At 33.0% G+C, this 20,570-nt stretch overlaps 1 protein-coding gene across 1 annotated transcript in view; it reads right to left on the bottom strand.

The window, feature by feature from the left end:
• Positions 1–20,570, bottom strand: part of LOC145242150 (small ribosomal subunit protein mS39-like) — an 87,163-nt gene that overhangs the window by 62,174 nt on the left and 4,419 nt on the right. Inside the window, exons 3-6 of the mRNA XM_080105129.1 lie at positions 11,055–11,094; positions 9,364–9,409; positions 7,116–7,184; positions 4,645–4,749 (exon numbers count right to left, since the gene is read on the bottom strand). Coding sequence (XP_079961255.1) covers positions 4,645–4,749; positions 7,116–7,184; positions 9,364–9,409; positions 11,055–11,094 — 260 coding nt within the window. The remainder of the gene's footprint in view (positions 1–4,644; positions 4,750–7,115; positions 7,185–9,363; positions 9,410–11,054; positions 11,095–20,570) is intronic.

Raw genomic sequence — 20,570 nt, 5'->3', positions numbered from 1 at the left:
CTGACTACAATAAAATAATCCAGGGTAATGCTGAGTTAAGTCAGCTAGTTGTAAATAAATTATTAATTAATTAGTAATACACACGGACAGAAAATAACACTTTGAATAATCACAGATTTCAAGGTAGTTCTACTAAAATAGCTATATTTTTTAAATCAAAGCACTTCAATTACTTCTGTTTTGTTCAGAAATGAATATACTTTCAAATGAATTAATAAATATGAATGTACATTATATATTTTAAGAATTTTAAGCAAATAAAGTGATAAAAATGTGAACGTCATAAAATGGCATTTTCGGTAAGGTTTTGTAATGACCCTCCCTGATTTCTAAAGGCCCGTACCGTGATTGTATGAAGAATTTTGTCATGAAATTTGGGAAACAATCAGAAGAGGTGTTAATCTTAATACTGTCAAGTGTCTGAAATATTTTTGACCATTTCTTTTTTTGTCGTGTTAAAAATAAGACTTTAATATGACGAGTATCAAACATTAAAAAAAAAAATTTCTTCGGACACCCACTAGTAAGTAAATCAATCTTTTTACTATCTTTATCAATTAAAAGTATTATTGTATGTTGAGTAGGACCGCGGTAATTGATAATAATTTAAAAGGACCTACCCCCCAAAAAACGTTTCTAATTCTCGAATTTGGACAACTGAAGTTAATATTAGTAGCAGCAGCAGCTGTAGCATTAGCACAGTGTAAACAACACGCGTTCTTTAATTTTTATTCAAGAATGAATTAAGAAAAACATGAAAATATGAATATAAATGTAGTAACTTATCTTGCTTTTGATAACATTTATTTGTTATACATGTTTTTTTTCGAATCTATGTGTATAGTAATACAAACCCTCAAAATCTATATCAATATTCTTGAAATTTTAAAAGCAATTAGAAAACACATCAAACTACAATTAAGAAGCTTTTTATTTCGTTTTTTTTTTTTTCTACTTATTAAGTGAAAAGTGTTTTTACGACCTGCTCCAGCGTAGTATAAACGGTCTATGGAATAAACACCTTCAACCTCGAAAATAGAAATCAACAAATTTATGGAATTTTCTTTGAAATTTCATAATTAAATTAAAACTAAATATAACTTTTGCTGACTTATTTACCTGTCGAATACACACACACACTATATATATATATATATATATATATATATATACACTTTCTGCAAGATATTTATTTGAAATTTAAACGGCATTTTGCAGTTAAGACAACAAAACAAAAATGAAGTAACGGTTCGTATTCCAATCCACAGAGGTACGAAAAAGTTGTCAAAAACAAATTTTATCAAAAGCAAGATAAGTTACTTTTCTACCTAACCGCATACTTTTTATTTATTTTTTTTTTTTTAATGTAAAATTCGAAAAATAAGTAGATTGGAGCGAGCGCTACCGAAGAACAAGAAAAATGGCCACAATGTCTCTTTACATTTTTGAAGTCTCAAAGATTTCAAAATAAGAAATGAAACAAAATGGTGAATGAAACCGACCCAATAAATGTTACTGTGACATTTATTGGGTGGGTTTCATTCACCATTTTGCTTTATTTCTTATTTTGAAGTGATTATCAAGACTTGAAAAATGTAAATAGAAATTGCGGCCATATTTTCTTTTCGGGTAGCGCTGAATATTACCTACTTTTCGAACCGAATAAATATTTTACATTAATTAAAAACAGTACAAACTTATTAAGTTAGGTAGAAAAGTAACTTATCTTGCTTTGCATAACATTTATTTGTTATATCCATGTATATATATATATACACACGATGGGCGCGCAATAAGTAATGCCCCTGACCCACTTCCAGTTGTCTGATCTAGCTGAAATTTTGCATGTGAAATGATTTATATCTATGGATTATGTGGCAAATTACAGCGCTGTTTTACAGGTGTTTGAACTGAGTCAGGTGTGAAATGGAGTCTGTTGAATGTTGAGCAGTGATCCAGTTTTTGTATTTGAAAGGATGCACACCACAGGAGACTTTTGATGAAATGAAAGAAACTTATGGTGATAATGCCCCATCGTATGACCTTGTAAAAAGCTGGCATCGTGAATTCAAACATGGCCGGAAGTCTGTGGAAACAGCTCTCAGACCTGCCCCCCCCCATCTGCCATTGATGAGGCATCCGTCCGTCAAGTTGAGGCTGCCATTTTGGAAGATCGGTGCATTACTATTCGCCAAATAGCCCAAGATGTCAAGATTAGTACAGGGTCTGTGGAAACTATCATTCATGACCATTTGCATATGCATAAGGTGTCTGCCAGATGGATTCCCAGGTTGCTCGCACCATTTCAGAAGCAATAACGCATCGAGTGCTCGAGGATGAATTTGGAGATGTGCCAAGAAGATGAGTCAAAGTTTTTCAAAAGACTGATTACACAGGATGAAACCTGGGTCCATCACTATAATCCAGAGACCAAAGCCCAGTCAATGCAGTGGAAGCACTTGGACTCACCACCTCCAAAGAAGGCAAGGGTGCAGCCCTCCACTGGCAAGGTCATGCTCACAGTCTTCTGGGACCAGGACGGAGTAGTGATTACAGCTTTCCTGGCAAAGGGTACCACAATTACAGGAGCCTATTATGCTTCACTTTTGAGGAAATTAAGGGAAGCCATCAAAATCAAGAGGCGGGGCAAGATCAGCAAAGGTACCCTCCTCTTACAGGACAACGCTCCGGTCCACAACTCGCATATCGCCAGATCAGAAGCATGGGCGTGTGGTTATGAAATCCTTCCCCATCCTCCCTACTCTCCTGACCTTGCACCCTCTGACTTTCACCTCTTCCCAGCCATGAAGTTGTTTTTGAAAGGAAAGCATTTCCCAGATGATGCAGCCTTGATTTCTGAAGTCACGTCATGGCTGGAGGACCAACTTGGGGTGTTCTACAAAAACGGTTTCCAGAGCTGCATCAAACAATGGGAGACATGCATAACTCTAGGTGGTTCCTATGTAGAGAAAGACTAACAACTGTGCCAAGTTTCGTTGCTCCACTGCTATGGAAAGTGGGTCAGGGGCAGTACTTATTGCACGTCCCTCGTATATACACATATTTTTTTTTTTGACAGAAGTTTACATATTTAATAGTAATGTGATATTCCAAATTTAATCCATAACATTTTCAAAAGCCAATAATTATGAACCACTAACAGTAAATATGAGTGATGAATGCTCTCTTTGAAAAAAGCTCTCTTAACCTCACCTCTAACCCCAGTTGTGAGTTGCAAGTCTCCTCCTAAAACACTCTTTAACCCTAACAATAACACTAAGTTCGAGTGGCAAGTCCCCCCCCAACAAAATACCTCTGTAAACCACATACAAGCGTCTAAAACAAACAAACAATAAATAGGTCCTTCCTTAAAGAAAAATGCACATGATTTATCTTCCATAAAAATTAACTGTCCTAAAATGCTAGAATGGCCTGGAAATGGTGAATTATTTTACATTAAATTTTTGTGAAACTAACCGCCCCCCCCTCTAATGTTGTTTTTGTTTCTGTCAAGTCTTCAGTATGTTCACACATAATTTTCCTTAGCCCTACAACTAATTAAAAGTCCGAATAGCAACCCTCCCCATATTCTCATTGCATAGAAACCCTCTTAAAACCACACATAATTGTCTTAAAAAAACAAAAAGCATACAGAATTTATCTCCTATAGAAAAAAAAAAAACAGTTTAACTGCACTAAAATGCTAGAGTGACTTGTAATGGGGAATTATTTTACATTAAATTCTAAAATAATTTGTTTATCTTTCATTAAAGTTTTTCATGGCATTTCATACATAATTGCCTAAAAAGGGAGAATCACATTTTGGACGGGTGGTCAGAAGGGGTTGGGTGGGGTTAAACAGAAGGTGTTAATCTACAATAATACCAAAAAAATATTGCAACATATTCATTTTTAAATGGTCCTATGTTTAGATTCAAGTTTTTTGTACATAAAGCACATTACAATTCAATTATGAGTTCTCCAACTTCTTTTCTGTTTATGGATACATGACATTTTTAAGGAATTGCAGCATATTTATGCAGATTATTTGGAAACCATGAACTTTTAGGGATTTTCAGTTGCATATTCTGATTCCTTGTACAAAAATACACTTATATGGTAAATTTCATTGCTTAATCTTGTGTTTTAACAAAGATATGACATTTTTACTGAAAAAGTAGTGTAAAAAATGTGATGAAACGCATATGGTCTTAAAGAGGGGAAAATATCCAAACGTGTGAGGCATAAAAATAGTCATAACTTCCTTAATTTTAATCAGATTTTAAAAATTTAAAAAGATTCTTTCTTAGCTCATCAAGCTCTATGTATACCAATATTGAAATATTTTAAACAATTTCAATTTTTTCATGTGTATTGCTAAATTAATAAATTATTTTTGAAATTTTATAAATCAAGTTTATCATCTCACGCACGCACACACACACACACACACACACACACACACACACACACACAAGGTTTGACTGTATAATTTTCTAAATATCCAGATGAAAATTGAATGATTTCCTTTTGGTCTAAAAAGGTGGGCATCTAATTTTTATGTTTAGACAATAAAATCAGAGTCATCCATATATTTAAAAAATTATATCAGACATATTTTAATTTCTTCAAGAACAAACTTACAGGAATATTGGGAATGGCTGGATTATGCACAAAGTTCTGTGGAAATTTTTGCATCATATATCGAGCTGTTTTCTTTCCAGACGCTTCCGCCAAAAGGTATGCTCGCTTTGAATAAAAACAAAAAAAAAAATCACAAAATATTAATAAGGAAAAAACAAAATGAGAAGAACACACGTTTTTAATATATTTATTTTTATGTATCAATTTTTATTAAAAATTTCTGGTACAGCCTTTCACATTTTTATTTTAAAAAAATGGGTACTTTTAATGAATAGGTATCCAGAGGATTTTTTTTTTTTTTTTTTTACATAGGCATCACCACTTATCAAGGCCAAGAGGCCACTCAAGGATAAGGGTTAAAGAGTGTACAGTAGAAATTGGGCAATATAGCAATCATTAGTAATGAAAATTTGGTAAATTTGGAAACTTATATAGAACGGCTCATCAAGAACTTATTTACGTTAGACTTGAACACAACCATATTGTAGTCAGCCGGAAAGCAGGAAAACAGAAGACAATTTCACAGGCGTGCAGTTCTAAGAAAGAAGCTTTGTTCATGAAATCTACGTTTAGGTTTAGGCACCGATAAAGAGTGGGGGGAATTATTGATAGTGTGTACAGCTAGACGAGTGTTTCTTGTGAAAGTTTGGCGAGGGGGGACCATAAATTGAAGCTCAGTTGAACACCTTCCATGAAAATAACGATACATCAGAGACAAATTCGCAACATCTCTTCTATGAGATAGAGGTTGTAAGGAAGAGAAAAGGACATCTCCTACGAGGCTACAAAGTCTATTTTGAACTCTATCAAGGCAGGACAAGTTCTTTCTAGCAGCTCCTGCCCAGATGTGGCAACAGTATTCCATCCTTGGACGTACCTGGCTCTTATATAGATAGAGAATAACATCAGCAGTGAGATATTTACAGGATCGATAGAAAGATTCCACCATGAAAATAACGATACATCAGAGACAAACTCGCAACATCTCTTCTGTGAGATAGAGGTTGCAAGGAATTTCAGTACTTATAGTCTTTAATGCCAATAGAGAATCCTGTGTCAGTCCAGGAAATAACCGAAACAGTTTACAATTTGAAAGAAACCTTTTTTATTACTCTTTTTCATCCCACCAAAACAGGGCATATTGCCACCTGGATGTAAGGAGCTACTATTTAGGGTTATGTTTTTGTGAAAAGTTTTTTCAGTTTTATTCTTTTGAGAGACTAACATATTTTTAACACTGAGCCTAATCTAACCCTTTGCATGCTCAGTGTCATCTGCTTTTTTATTTTTTATTTTACAGCTTTCAAATTGAAATTGGTTTAGCCTATTTGATGACTAACTCAAGATTCTCTGTCAATACTCAGGACTGAATGGGTATATACTGAAATCCTCTGGATAACCAATCATCAAAAGCACCAAAAACTGTTGACATTATATATACCTTCTGGTAGTCAACCATTAAATTTTTTTAAGTCTTTTTTTACTATTTCACACTTTTTGGAAAGAAAATTTCTACCTCATCAATAGGAATGATGCTTATTAACATGCACATCAATAAAAAAAATATGTTCTTGTGCAGAATTCCCTTTATATCAAAAAAAAAAAAAAAGAAAGAAAAATCTCTATGATGTATGACAAAATGAAAATATATTCCAAGAATTACGTAAATTGATCAAATAGTTTTATTTTTAAATAAGAAAATCATTTTTATGCAATTAATGGAATTCCTAGGCATTACAACATAAATCTAGTAAATATGAAGTATTGTTGAGTTATCTTTCCTTTGTTTCTTGAGATATTTTTCAAAATGGCAGGCAAAACAGTCACTTCTTGAATACTCATAAAATGAGATTTTTTTATTTAAAAATAAAACTTGATCGATTTACATTACTTTTAGAATATGATATTTTTTTCCATGATAAATACATACATCCTAAAGATTTTTCTGTATTTTTGTTTTTTTAATTAGGTTGAACTCTGGACTTGCACCACAAATTCTGCCTTGTTTCAACCAACTTTATCAGTCCTCATTTTTATTGCCTCATTGTTTACCTGATAAACTTATTGATCTTAATACTATTATTGGTCTTAATACATAAAAAGGTACAAAAGACGGGATCATCCAATTTGACTACTTATTAAACATTAATAAAAAATAAATAATCTTGCCTTAAAATAACCGTTCACTTATCATCTAAATGTTGGAAGGGAGGGGGGTATAAGAAAATTTTATTTTCTTATCTAAAAATAAAACTACTTGATGAATTTACATGATTTTTGGAATATATTTTTGTTTCATCATGAGTTACGCTATACAAATGTTACTTCCTTTTTTTGTTTTTTAATATATGGCGAATACTGGACAAGAACTAAAAAAAGAATCTCTGCCAATGATGACGCCAATGAATGTTTATAATGTGAAGTTTAAAAGCTGTATATGAAAAAAAAAAAAAAGAATATAAAGCTGTTACCTTCTGAAGCGAACTGGTGGGAATCAAATATGGGTCATCCATAAACCAATAATTCGGTGCCGTATAATCCTGAAATGAACAAGTTCAAAGATCAATATTGAAAGATAATAATCAAGAATTATGTTTCTGAAATTTTTGAGATGAGGAGAATTTGTATCATTTGAATTATTCGGAGTACTGCAGTAGTCTCCAAAGTTTTCGAACGGGGAAAGGGGGGGGGTCATATAGCTGACTGTTTAGAGTTACGCAGGCAAAAATAAAAAAATGACCTGAACATGTTTTATTGATTTTAGTGAAACTTGTTTTCTAAAACCTCATTCTTTTAATCATTTTCTGAACAAAAAGAAAAACTATTTTCACACGTTTCCATTAAAAAAAAAATTTTCTTGAATATTTTTGCATTTTCCATGAGCTCTGCAGGTCGGATTAAAAACTTTTGTGGGCCAGATCTGGCCTGTAGGCTGTAGACACCTGACCTACTGTTCTCGTCTTCAGTGTTATTCTCATACTCTTGTGGTTCAAAAATAACAAATCTTCAAACTAGTTTAATCTCCAACCGTATCTTGTCAAACTTGGGAGGCTGTACATAATTTCAAATGGAACCAATTAATTAATCCATAGGAGTAGCATACTCTCATTCTATCCACTACTTGCTGGCATGCACTGAACAGCTTTAAGAAATTGACTTCCAAATAACACTTGTTTGGATAAGTTTTTTTTTAATCCCTTTTTCTGTCAAGTACATTTTTTACCACTTCCTCCTATAGTTTCCATAGCCTTAGACAACCATCTCAATTGTTCTATATCTACTAATAAAAACACATTCATCCATTCTTTCAATGTGGGCGTTTTTTTTTCTTTTTTTTTACAAAGGAGTCACCGCTTATCATGGCCTGAAGGCCACTCGAGGATAAAGGTTAATGAATGTACAGTAGTCAATGGGAAAATATTGTAGTAATCGTTAGTAATGTAACTTTGGTAAATTGGATTACTTAAGGGAATGGCTTATCAAGAATTTGTTCACGTTGAACTTAAAGACGGCCATATTGTAGTCAGTTAGAAAGCAGGAAAACAGAACAGAGTTCCACAGGTGTGTAGTTCTAAGAAAGAAGCTTTGTTCATGAAATCTACGTTTAGGTTTAGGCACAGATAAAGAGTGGGAGAAAATATTGATAGTTTTTTCAGCTAGACTAGTGTTTTTCGTGAAAGTCAGGTCCAGAGTGACCAGAGATTGGAGCTAAGACGAGCACTTGTCATGAAAATAACGATAAAGTAGGGACATGCTCGCAATGTCTTTTCTGTGGAAAAGAGGTTGCAAGGAAGAGAAAAGGGCATCCCCCACTAGGTTAAAAAGTCTATTTTGAACTCTGTAAAGGCAGAATAAAGTCTTTCTAGCAGCTCCTGCCCAGATGTGGCAGCAGTACTCTATCCTTAAACGTACTTGGCTCTTATACAGGTAGAGAAATGCATCAGAAATCAGATATCTACTGGAGAAGTAGAACGATCCACCATTTTTTCAGCAGCCTTGGCAACAGATTTGTTGTACATGTTCCATCTCAGATCAGGAATAAAGGTCAGACTCAGAAGCTTGTCAAAACATGGAGCCTCCCCAAGACGAGAGCCATTCATCTCAATTCATGCCATACAGGGATTAGAGCATTGATGATGTAAAGATAGAAGCTTGGTTTTAGATGCATTAAAATTAACCAGTCACCTCTTGCCCCATTGCACCATGTGTTCAAGATCAGAGGAGAGAGAATCAGAGAGAGAGAACTTGGCTTTGAAGTTTATTCTTCTGCACAAACTTTACTATACTGTCCAAATTTTATTCTCCTCTGTGATCATCAGATCTAAACCTGTTTTGAAGATTTGTATTATACATCCATCGTAGCATTTCTCTCCATGCAACCGTCATTGATTAGATTTCACTTTCATACATCATCACATTTCATACACATGCACGACAGACTCTTCCCTTGCTCGACAGTGGTAATGTTTTTTTATTCTTGCAATCACATAAACACCTGCTCCAATGACATTACCAAAGTAACAAAACTTCTCAACAACTGCAATAGTTCTGTCATCCCAATATGCTTTGTCCATCTCCGAGTCTTTATCCATCTACACAAATAAACATAATATATTCATAACAAACATCCAATTATAAAACTATATCGAAATGCAGCAGAGATTTTGTTTTGTCAATTTACAGAGAATAAAGATAAAAATCCAGTAAATGATAACAAACCTTTCCTACAGTCGACGACAAAGCCTTCAGGATATCAGTTGGGCCCCTGCAATGGGAAATATTATTTATTTGTAATCATGATTAAAAATAATGGAAGTGACTTCATTTTTAGTAAATTGCCTTTCAAGAAAGTTTCCTTTCAATATCGGACGAGTTACATTAGAACGTGAGCAAAATTGAACAGAACGGACACATTTCTATTATTTGAAGCATTTGGATTATAAATCTAATTCTTGGTTGCTGTTTTCACAATGTTTTAGCCTCCAACATTCTTCATCTTTTTAAACTTGAATCTGGGGGCTACCAGATCAGGCTGGCTAAAGATACCAACTTACTGACCTAAATCCTCCAAACATTGATGTCATTGTTTCCTTTTCCTTTGTAAAACTTAATTAGGTTCTGCAAATCCAAAAATAAAAATAATTTAGGTTTCAGTGTTTGACAAAGATTACGAAGTACGTAAAAGGATAAAAGTTAAAAATTAAAGAAAAGGCGCCTGAAGAAGGTTAGAGGAAACCTTGTGAATATAACAACTAGAAGATATTGGTTTCCAAATCTAAAATGCACCAAACATTGATTTTATTGCTTATTATTTCCCTTTCCTTTGCAAAACTCAATTATACTCTGCAAAGCTAATTCCTCTACAAAACCAAACACCATGAATGAATATTTGAAGATATAAAGAACTTGAAGCATAAAAACTTTTACCAAAATAACTGAATTCAGAATTAAATAACTTGAAAAGTGTTGATATGCCATAAAACAAAACAACCAAATCAATTTTCAAACTTGGCAATCTTTGTGTTAAACTCAGGAACTTATGTGGAATTTTGAACCAAACGCTTTATTTAATCTACAGTAGGTAAATTGTTCTCAGTTAGTCAGCCATGACTCTGGTTATTATTATATTATTCTATATATTATCAACTGTTTTTTGCCTGTCAAAAATTTTGTATATAATTTTGAAAATACTTTTGGTGTAAAAATAAAAAATAAACATGGCTAGCAGTGATTAAAAATTGAATTAAAATTCGATTCTCAACAATTTCAAAAGCAAATTAAAAAAATTTTTAGGCCGATAAATATGATTGAAAAAAATCAATTTATTCTTAAATTTGGATAAAAAAAACTAAGCGAATAATTGCCAGTCAAAAGATGAGGAACACTATAGGAGTACTAACATAGTCAATGGTATAAACTGTGTCTGATTACTTATAAGGTGTTGTTTTTATTGAAATGTTAAAAATAATATATTTTAATTAAATTAAATTGAAAGTCAAATAAAAAGTATTAATTAATTATATATTTTTAAGCTTGAATAAAAATAAAATAAATTTTTTGTAGAGCTTGAAAAATCAAAATGTCACCATGAAAAATTTCATTCTAGTAAATCAAAATACAAGTAAAAAAAATAGTTATTGAAACAAGTTACAATAGTTACAAGTAAAAAAAGAATAGTTATTGAAACAAGTTACAATAGTTACAAGTAAAAAAAAAATAGTTATTGAAACAAGTTACAATAGTTACAAGTAAAAAAAATAGTTATTGAAACAAGTTACAATAGTTACAAGTAAAAAAGATAGTTATTGAAACAAGTTACAATAGTTACAAGTAAAAAAAATAGTTATTGAAACTCAATAAAAAAAAATTATATGTAAGAAATTAAATGAGGATTACAATACAGCACAAACCTTTTTATTCGTTTTGGAATAATAATTTCTTCAAGTTCATCTGAAAAAATAAATAAATAAATAAAATAGACAAATTATTTGAAACTGAATTTAGCCAAAAGAAAATACTTTTAGTTAGAAAAACTTTAATTCAAATAAAGTAATTTTGAGGAAATAAGCAGTTTTTCTTCATTAAAACAGTAAAATTTGAAATATTGAATTTCAAGTAAAACAAATGCTATCTACTTATCTTGTCACAGTAATGAATATATCCAAAAATTACAAAAAAAAATGATAAGCTAGAAAATTAATTATTAATGAAAATAGTTTTTGAGATCAATTAACAAAAATTAAGTTTTGCAAAAAAAAAAAAAAAGAAACAAGAGAGTTTAAATACTAATAAAAGGGAGATAATTATTTTCTAAAAATTAGGAAAATCTTTGGCCAAGTTAGCAAAACTTCATTTTCGCGAAATGTCTTTGAAAACTGTTTTCAGATATTTTCATTACAGCGACATGACAATTAAGTAGATACCATTGGCTTTACTTGAAATTCAATATTTCAATTTTCGAATTTCACAATTATACCAAAGAAGAACCAAATAAAGTTATATCTTTGTTTAAATTCCAGGTAATCACATTTACACTTAGTGAAATAAATAAGTTTCTTTTGGAATTTTTTAGATAAGGATTGATAATTTGTATTATTTGGATTACTGTGTTGGGGACGGACGTCTGCAGTGTGTTAGACGATCCCGTCCCCATGTAGATAATGGTGAATGGATGTATTTAATGGTAGAGGAATTGAAAAGACAAAAGGTCGCATAATGAAGATGAAAATATACCGCTATATATCAACGAAACAAATGCAATTTATTTGCATAAATATATATACAGGAAAGAGTAATAGAAAGAATCAGAATTCATGAAAGATGAGTAACGTTACTTGCGGTTGACTGGCTAGTCAGGACGCGGTGGTGGCTCATGGCTCCACCGGAGCGGTGTTTGTCACATGTTGACTGTTTGAGCGTTCAGCAGAAAAGAGAGTGAAATATGAGAAACAGGAAGTGACGTAGCTAGGTCGCTCTTCTGAGTTAAAGGGCGACAATCAAGTAAGGCTGGGAGTGTTCAACTTCCACAACTGTTCTCATCTTTCAACCAATGTAAACTCTGACCTTAGTGAGGTGCATCTTGCTGAACTCAGGAATCTGTGTGAAATTTTGAGTGAAACCTTTTGTTTAATCTAAAAAGGTGGATTGTTCTAATTCCATCAGCTATGACAGTCTTAAGTATTTTTTATTGTATTCTTCATATCACCTGTACTAAGAATTGAACCTTCTACCTCCAAAAAAGCGAAAATGTGTGTTAGTGTGTGTATGTGTGTTTTCTGTATGTCTGCTAAAGGCATTTTAGCCAGGATTCGGGGGGGGGGGACTATTATTTCTTATAACTTTTTATATGCTATCGAGATCATAATATGTAACACTTACGAAACGATGTCGTAAAAGTCTTTTATTTCAGCGACTTTTATCTTACAAAATTCGCGTTGTGGATTAGTTTTCTCTCTGCTGCTCCTGCTGCTGCTCCTGCTGCTATGGCATGAGATTTGACCTAGAAAACCACCTGGGTTTATAAACACTTATTTTCGACTCATCTAAAGTTACTGCTTTCGTGGTGTCGTGTTATGTCATCAGACCATGAACCTCAAGGCTTTGGGTTGGAGCTTACCTTTTTCCTAAAACTTTTTTTTGTTCGTTTTTTTTTTAATATTAAAACAGGGTTATTACTTTTAGTTTCCATCCACCCCTGCCAACACACACACACACACACACACACACTTATTTTTCGCGTTCGCTGTTTTTTTTGTTTTTATTTTTTCAGAATTTTTTAAAGAAGTTTTAACATTGTTTTTTTTTTGTTTTGTTTTTCCATCACGTTCGCGTTTTCTTTTTTTAGTTTTTGTCTTTACATCGCCCGTTTGCATCATGTTCGTTTGTGTTTTTTATCTTGCAAAATTCGCGCCGTGAATTTGTTTTTCTCTGCTACTCCTGCTGCTGCTATGGCGTGATATTTGACCTAGAAAACCACCTGAGTTTTTAAATGCTTATTTTCGACTCTTTCCAAGTCCATGGCTTCTTGGCGCCATGCTTATGTCATCAGGCTATTACCCTCAAGGTTTCAGGCTCAAGCCTTTCTCCCTCCCAAAACTTTTTTCACTGTTTATTTTTTTTGTTTTTGTTCGTTTTTTTTTAATATTTAAACAGGGTTATTACTTTTAGTTTCCATCTACTCCCCAACACACACACACACACACACACACATGCGCGCACACACACGCACACATCTACAGTTTTAATATTTTTTTTCTTTTTATTTTTCAGATTTTTTTAAGAAGTTTTAACATCGTTCGTTTTGCATCGTGTTTGTTTATTTTTTTGTTTTTTTTTTCCATCACGTTTGCGTTTCCTTTTTTAGTTTGTGTTTTTCCGATTTTAAGAAATTTTAACATCGTTCGTTTGCATCACATTCGTTTATTGTTTTTTTATAATATTTAAACAGGGTTATTACTTTGCTTATTCTTTTGTTTTGACTTACTCCCTCCAACACACACACCTCTAAACACCTGTGCAACGCCGGGTACCCCTGCTAGTCTTCTATATATATCTATAAATATAAAAGAGAAAATGTATGTATGTATGTATGTGTGCTCGCTTTTTCTGTATGTCTACAAAAGGCTTCTTTCAGAGAAGCGGTCGCTTGCTTCACAATCTTTCAAAACTTTTTATATCACATATAAATCGTAATAGCTCACAGTTAACAACGAAGCTCGCCTGTCTATTTAATTTGCTCGATTTCGGGAAGATAAATATTCAGCATTTGTCGCTTGCCGCATGTGGGTTAGTCTTTTTCCTATAACATCTTGGGGTAAAAAAAAACGTTCAGCAGTAAACGAAATCCCGCAGTCAAACTTGATCTCATTAACTCATTAAAACAGGCACCTGCCAAATCCAAGTAATTAAATAAATTCAAACGTGTTTCCGTTAGCATCTCGTGGTGGGGCAATTGTTAACGTTGCACTTTTTTTTTCACACTTTAATTTACAACTTTGCCTCAAGGGTTCGGTTTCGATCCTCATACTTACTTTTTTTTTTACCCCCCCCCCACACCTTCAAACACCCAAAAAACTAAAACAACAATAACAACAACAAAAACAGCGAACAAACGTCAAACCTGTTTTAAAACGAAATCGGAAAAACAAAAAGCAAAAGTAAGAGTAAAAAATGATGAACCTGTTCGGAAAAACAACAAAAAAAAAAAACAGCGAAAAGCGAAAAAAAACAAAAAGAAAATGGCATAAATAACCCTTCCTTTCGGGTAAGTCCATGGTGCGTTTCACTCAGTAGAAAGCATAGAAAGAAAAAGAACGTTAAAATTCCATTCCAGCTTTTTTAAGCAACTACAAAACGAAATAAAACGAAAATGATGTTTTAATTGTTAATTTTATATAAAAAAAGAAATAGAAAGAATCTTTACATCGTCTTTTTTTATAATATTTAAGCAGGGTTATTAATACCCCCCCCCATACACACACCTACAAACACCCGTGCAATGTGTGTGATCATTTCATGTATGTCTTCAAAAGGCTTCTTTCGCACGCGCTCCCAGGGTTGTTACTATCGCTTAAAACTGTGTATATAGGTCCTATATAATAATATCTAGGAATTAGAAAAGCGCATAGCGTATAGATTTATTTACGTTGATTTTTACAAAATTATTGCTATTTTGGCTTCTCGCGTGTTGATTGGGCTTTTTAGTATAAATATGTGAAACTAAACTCAAACGACGTCTTACCGGCATCGCGCTGGTACTTGGCCCTCAGGGAAAAAAAAAAAAAAAAAATGCATACACAAACACACAGACAACTGTTTATAAATTGTAAATATGTTTCTGACTCTTAAACGCTGGGGATTTATTAGTTAGATTAAGATCCATAGAGTGAATGGGGTATTTTGGTAAATGTTGCCAGTCAAGAGTAAGACTCCAAAGTCTACATTTATTACTTTTAATCACTTTAGTCACAAAGACCCTGAACCCTTCCCCTCCCCAATTTCTTGTAGGGCCTTGTGCCTAATTTTGTTGTTTAAAAATCTTTTGTTTTTTACTTAATTGTATTTTCAAACTTTTAAAAGGAATAAAATATATAAACAGGATCAAAGTGTAGTATCTGTTCCGGCAGATACTGCAAGCAAAGACCATATGCGGGGGCGACCCCACATATAAGACCTTGGTCAATGTAGGGGCAACCCTTCATACCAATTGTCACTATCCAGCTCCCCTACTCCCCGGGGAGTTGGTCCCCATTTCCCCTTCACTCCTCACATTAAAAATCGGCCTTGTGCCTAATTTGCTCGGTGAGGGAGCAAATAAATACCTTCTCGGCATTGCGCTGGGAAAAACGTCCAGAAGCAATAAGCTTTGATCAGACACCCCTCCCCAACATCTGTTGGGGAAAGAAACAGTTAAATTTGGGTAAACAAACCCAAACGCTGTGTGACTTCTATTTGACCTTCTTAATCAGGTCAAAGTTAACTTTTATTGCGCACAACTCTTTTTATAGTTAAATAACCTGCTTAACGTTGTCTGTCGCCGTAGCTAAATGGTTAACGTAGCACGGTTTTTTTTTCACACATTGGTTTCCAACTCAAGGGTACGGGTTCGATTCTCATACTCACCTATCAAAACATTTTTTTTTATTATTTAACCCCCCCCCCCCGGAGTTTTGATTTACCTCAAGACACCCGGGCATCGCTGGGTACCCCCCGTAGTGAAAAACGTTGGCTTCTCGGCTTTTGCTCTGCTTTCCCCCCTTCCCACCATCATCTGGGGTGAAGTGAAAACTAAAAATAACGATCGTGCGATGACCTCATTAAGCGTCGTCCTGTCAATCAAACCTCTTTTAGCTTTATAAGCTTTAACTTAACACGCTAATCAATTACTCTCACTCGTGGTCGAGACCGTTAAGTACTTGGCATTGGTTTCCACCTCCGCGTCAAAGCTTCCGGGTTCAATCCCTCCTCCCGACCAAACGTTTTTTTTTATTACTTCGCTTATTCTTTAGTTTACCCCTCCCCCATACACAGGTTTATTTATGCCATTTTGGGTTGGGTTTTTTTTACATCGTCTTTTTTTATAATATTTAAGCAGGGTTATGAATAACCCCGCCCCCCCCCATACACACACCTACAAACACCCGGGCAACGCCGGGTACCCCACACTAGTATATATATATATATATAAGGCAAAATGTGTGTGCACATTTTTTGTATGTCCGGCAAAGGCTTTTTTGAGGGTGGTTCTCCTAGGGGTTACTATTTCTTAGAACTTTTTATATACCGTCTAAATAATAATATCTAGGAGTTGCGAACGCACGTCGCATCTAGATTTATTTACATCGACTTTTATAAAATTCTTGCTATTTCGGTTCCCCTCGTGTGTGTTCGGCTTTTTCGTATAAAAGCGAAACTAATCTGAAGCGAACGCATTTGTTCCCGGCTTAATGCTGGGAACATCCAGAAAGCAATCAACTTTTGATCAATATGGAGGAAACCCCTTATATCACACAATTGCTATTCAATTGGACACTCCCCTTTTATAGGGAGCTGGTTTTCCCCAAACATCTTGGGGAAACAAACAACCAAAGTTGGGAAACAAAAACAAAAAAAACTATCTTGCAGCAAAATTTAAGTGCGGGATTTCATTCACTCACTGGCATGATGTAATTTAAGCACCTGTCAATTAACTTTAATTGTTAAATTAAAACGCTTTTCTGTTACTCTGCCGTCCTGGTCGAGTGGGTAACAGATTAGGATTTTTCACACTTTTTTTTTCACCTTTGCTTCAAGGTTCCGAGTTTAATCCTACCTACCTACCTACCTACCAAAACTTTTTTTTTTTCTTTTACCACACGGGAGACGCGTTTTTTCCGATGTTTTAAAGAAGTTTAACATCGTTTTTTTTTATTTTATAATATTTAAACAGGGTTATTACTTTGGCCATTTTGTTTTGATCTACCCCCCCCCCCGCGCACACACCTCCAAACACCCAGGCAACGCCGGATACCCCCGCTAGTAACTTACAACTGATTATTACATAGTACTTTTATTCATTGCGCCATGAGTCATGGCTGACGAAACAAGAACAATCTAGTCCTGTGGATTAAATAAAGGATTTGGCTCAGAATTCCTTACAAATTCAAGAATTCAACAAAATGCGCTCGAACAAAGTCAGAGGTTACATTGGTCAATACGTTAACAGATGACAACTGTAGGTTGAATAATCCTAATAACTGTTTATGGTATTATTATTTATGTTAATGGTATTATCTATGCAAAAAAAAACATGACTATCACACTCTCCAAAAGTAATATATTTATAATATTTTTATTGTGAAAAGGACATGTCTGCTTTTATTCATATAATTTTTTTCTTCTGTTTTTGGAATCAAATTCAATTATGGAGTCAATCAATTTACAGACTCAAACTAGCAATACACATGAAAAAATTGAAATAACTCAAAATATTTCAATATTGGTATACATAGAAAGAGCTTAATGAGCTAAGAAAGAATCTTTTTAAATTTTTTAAATCTGATTAAAATTAAGGAAGTTATGACTATTTTTGTGCCTCACATGTTTGGATATTTTCCCCTCTTTAAGACCATATGCGTTTCGTCACATTTTTTACACTACTTTTTCAGTAAAAATGTCATATCTTTGTTAAAACACAAGATTAAGTAAAGAAATGTACCATATAAGTGTATTTTTGTACAAGGAATCAGAATATGCAACTGAAAATCTCCAAAAGTTCATGGTTTCCAAATAATCTGCAGTAAATGTGCATAAATATGCTGCAATTCCTTAAAAATGTCATGTATCCATAAACAGAAAAGAAGTTGAATTGTAATGTGCTTTATGTACAAAAAACTTGAATCTAAACATAGGACCATTTAAAAATAAATATATTGCAATATTTCTTTGGTATTATTGTAGATAAACACCTTCTGTTTAACCCCACCCAACCCCTTCTGCCCACCCGTCCAAAATGTGATTCTACCTTTTTAGGCAATTATGTATGAGATGCTATGAAAAACTTTAATGAAAGATGAACAAATTATTTTAGAATTTAATGTAAAATAATTCCCCATTACAGGTCACTCTCGCGTTTTAGAGCAGTTAACTGGGGTTTTTTTCTATAGGAGATAAATTCTGTATGCTTTTTGTTTTGTTTTTTTTACGATTATGTGTGGTTTTAAGAGGGTTTCTATGCAATGAGAATATGGGGAGGTTTGCCAGTCGGACTTTGAATTAGTTGTAGGGCTAAGGAAAATTATGTGTGAACATACTGAAGACTTGACAGAAACAAAAACAACATTAGAGGGGGGGGGGGCGGTTAGTTTCACAAAAATTTAATGTAAAATAATTCATCATTTTCAGGCCATTCTAGCATTTTAGGACAGTTAATTTTTATGGGAGATAAATCATGTGCATTTTTCTTTAAGGAAGGATCTATTTATTGTTAGTTTGTTTTAGATGCTTGTATGTGGCTTACAGAGGTATTTTGTTGGGGGGGGGCTTGCCACTCGAACTTAGTATTATTGCTAGGGTTAAAGAGTGTTTTAGGAGGAGATCTGCCACTCATAACTGGGGTTAGAGGTGAGTTTTAGAGAGCTTTTATCACTCATATTTACTGTTAGTGGTTCATAATTATTGGCTTTTGAAAATGTTATGGATTACATTTGGAATATCACATTACTATTAAATATGTCCAAAAAAAAAAAAAGAAAAAAATGTATGTGTGTATATATATATATATATATATATATATATATATATATATATATGTAAAACAAATAAACGTTATGCAAAGCAAGATAAGTTACTTTTCTACCTAACTAAATAAGTTTTTACTGTTTTTATATAATGTAAAATATTTATTCGGTTCGATATTAAAAAAACAAAAAAACAAAACTAAAAAGTATCCAGTTAGATAGAAACGTAACTTATCTTGCTTTTGATAACATTTGTTTTTGACCACTTTTTCATACCTCTGTGGATTGGAATCTTCATTTTTGTTTTGTTGTCTTAACTGCAAAATGGCGTATCCATTTCAAATAAATATCTTACAGAAGGCATATATATATATATATATATATATATATATATATATATATTAGTGTGTGTGTATTCGACAGGTAAAATAAGTCAGCAAATGTTATATTTAGTTTTAATTTAATAAGAAGCTGCATTATCAAATTTTGAAGAAAATTCCAGGTACTTGTGCACTTATTGAACCGTGCTGAAATAATAACGCTATTATTTCGAAAGCCATTCTTAACATGGGGAGAGGAGGGTGTTTTGTAACTATTCTGTACTTTCAGTTAACAAATTAATAAAATAAAAATATTGTAAAACTTTAATTTAACTTGAAAATACTATTTAAAAATAGTACAGTTCAATAAATGCGCAAGCATCAAATTCCATAAATTTGTTGATTTCTATTTTCGAGGTTGAAGGTGTTTATTCCATAGGCCGTTTATACTACGCTGGAGCAGGTCATAAAAATACCTTTCGCTTAATAAGTAGAAAAAAAAAATAACGAAATAAAATGCTTCCTAATTGTAGTTTACTGTGTTTTCTAACTGCTTTAAAAATTTCAAGAATATTGATATAGATTTTGAGGGTTTGTATTACTATACACATAGATTCAAAACAAATGTCAAAAAAACAAATATATAACAAATAAATGTTATCAAAGATGTTACTTTTCTACCTAATGTTATCAAGATGTTACTTTTCTACCTAACTGGATAATTTTTTAGTGTTTTTATTTAATGTAACATATTTATTCAGCTCAAAAAAAAAGTGTTTACCGATGTATTGGAAAATTTAAAATGGCGCCTGACTATTGAAACGGTAAGTTTGGGGAAAAGAGTTAAAACTAGACAAAATACTGTTAGAAACTCGCTCAATATATGTTACTGTGACATAGGCTGACATATATTTAGTGGGTTTTTAGCAGTATTTTGTGTAGTGTTTTTTATTTTTAAGTCCTTTTCTCAAACTTACAGTGTCAAAGAGAGAGTCAGGCCGGGCGCCATTTTAAATTTTCCAATACATTTGTAAGCACTCTGTTTTTCGAGCTGAATAAACATGTTACATTAAATAAAAACACTAAAAAATATCCAATTAGATAGAAAAGTAACTTATCTTGCCTTTGATAATATTTATTTGTTATATATTTGTTTTTTGACAACTTTTTCGAATCTATATGTATAGTAATACAAACGAGATTTTGATACTTATTTTGATTTGTGGCTGTTCGCAGTAAAACATTGTTTTAATTCGCTGTTCAAAACTAGTGCAATGAATAAAAGTGCATGCAAGCTATATATCTACAAAAGTTTATTTTGTTTTTTTAACCATGTTTTTAAATTTTACCAGAAATGTGAGAAATTGCAACGGATTCATAATGCCGAATG

The sequence above is a fragment of the Euprymna scolopes genome, chromosome 21 (assembly GCF_053919585.1).
Source record: "Euprymna scolopes isolate OS-2025 chromosome 21, ASM5391958v1, whole genome shotgun sequence".
NCBI lineage: Eukaryota > Metazoa > Mollusca > Cephalopoda > Sepiida > Sepiolidae > Euprymna > Euprymna scolopes.
The sequence above is the reverse complement of the archived record's forward strand: the minus strand, read 5'-3'. Positions and strand labels throughout refer to the sequence as shown.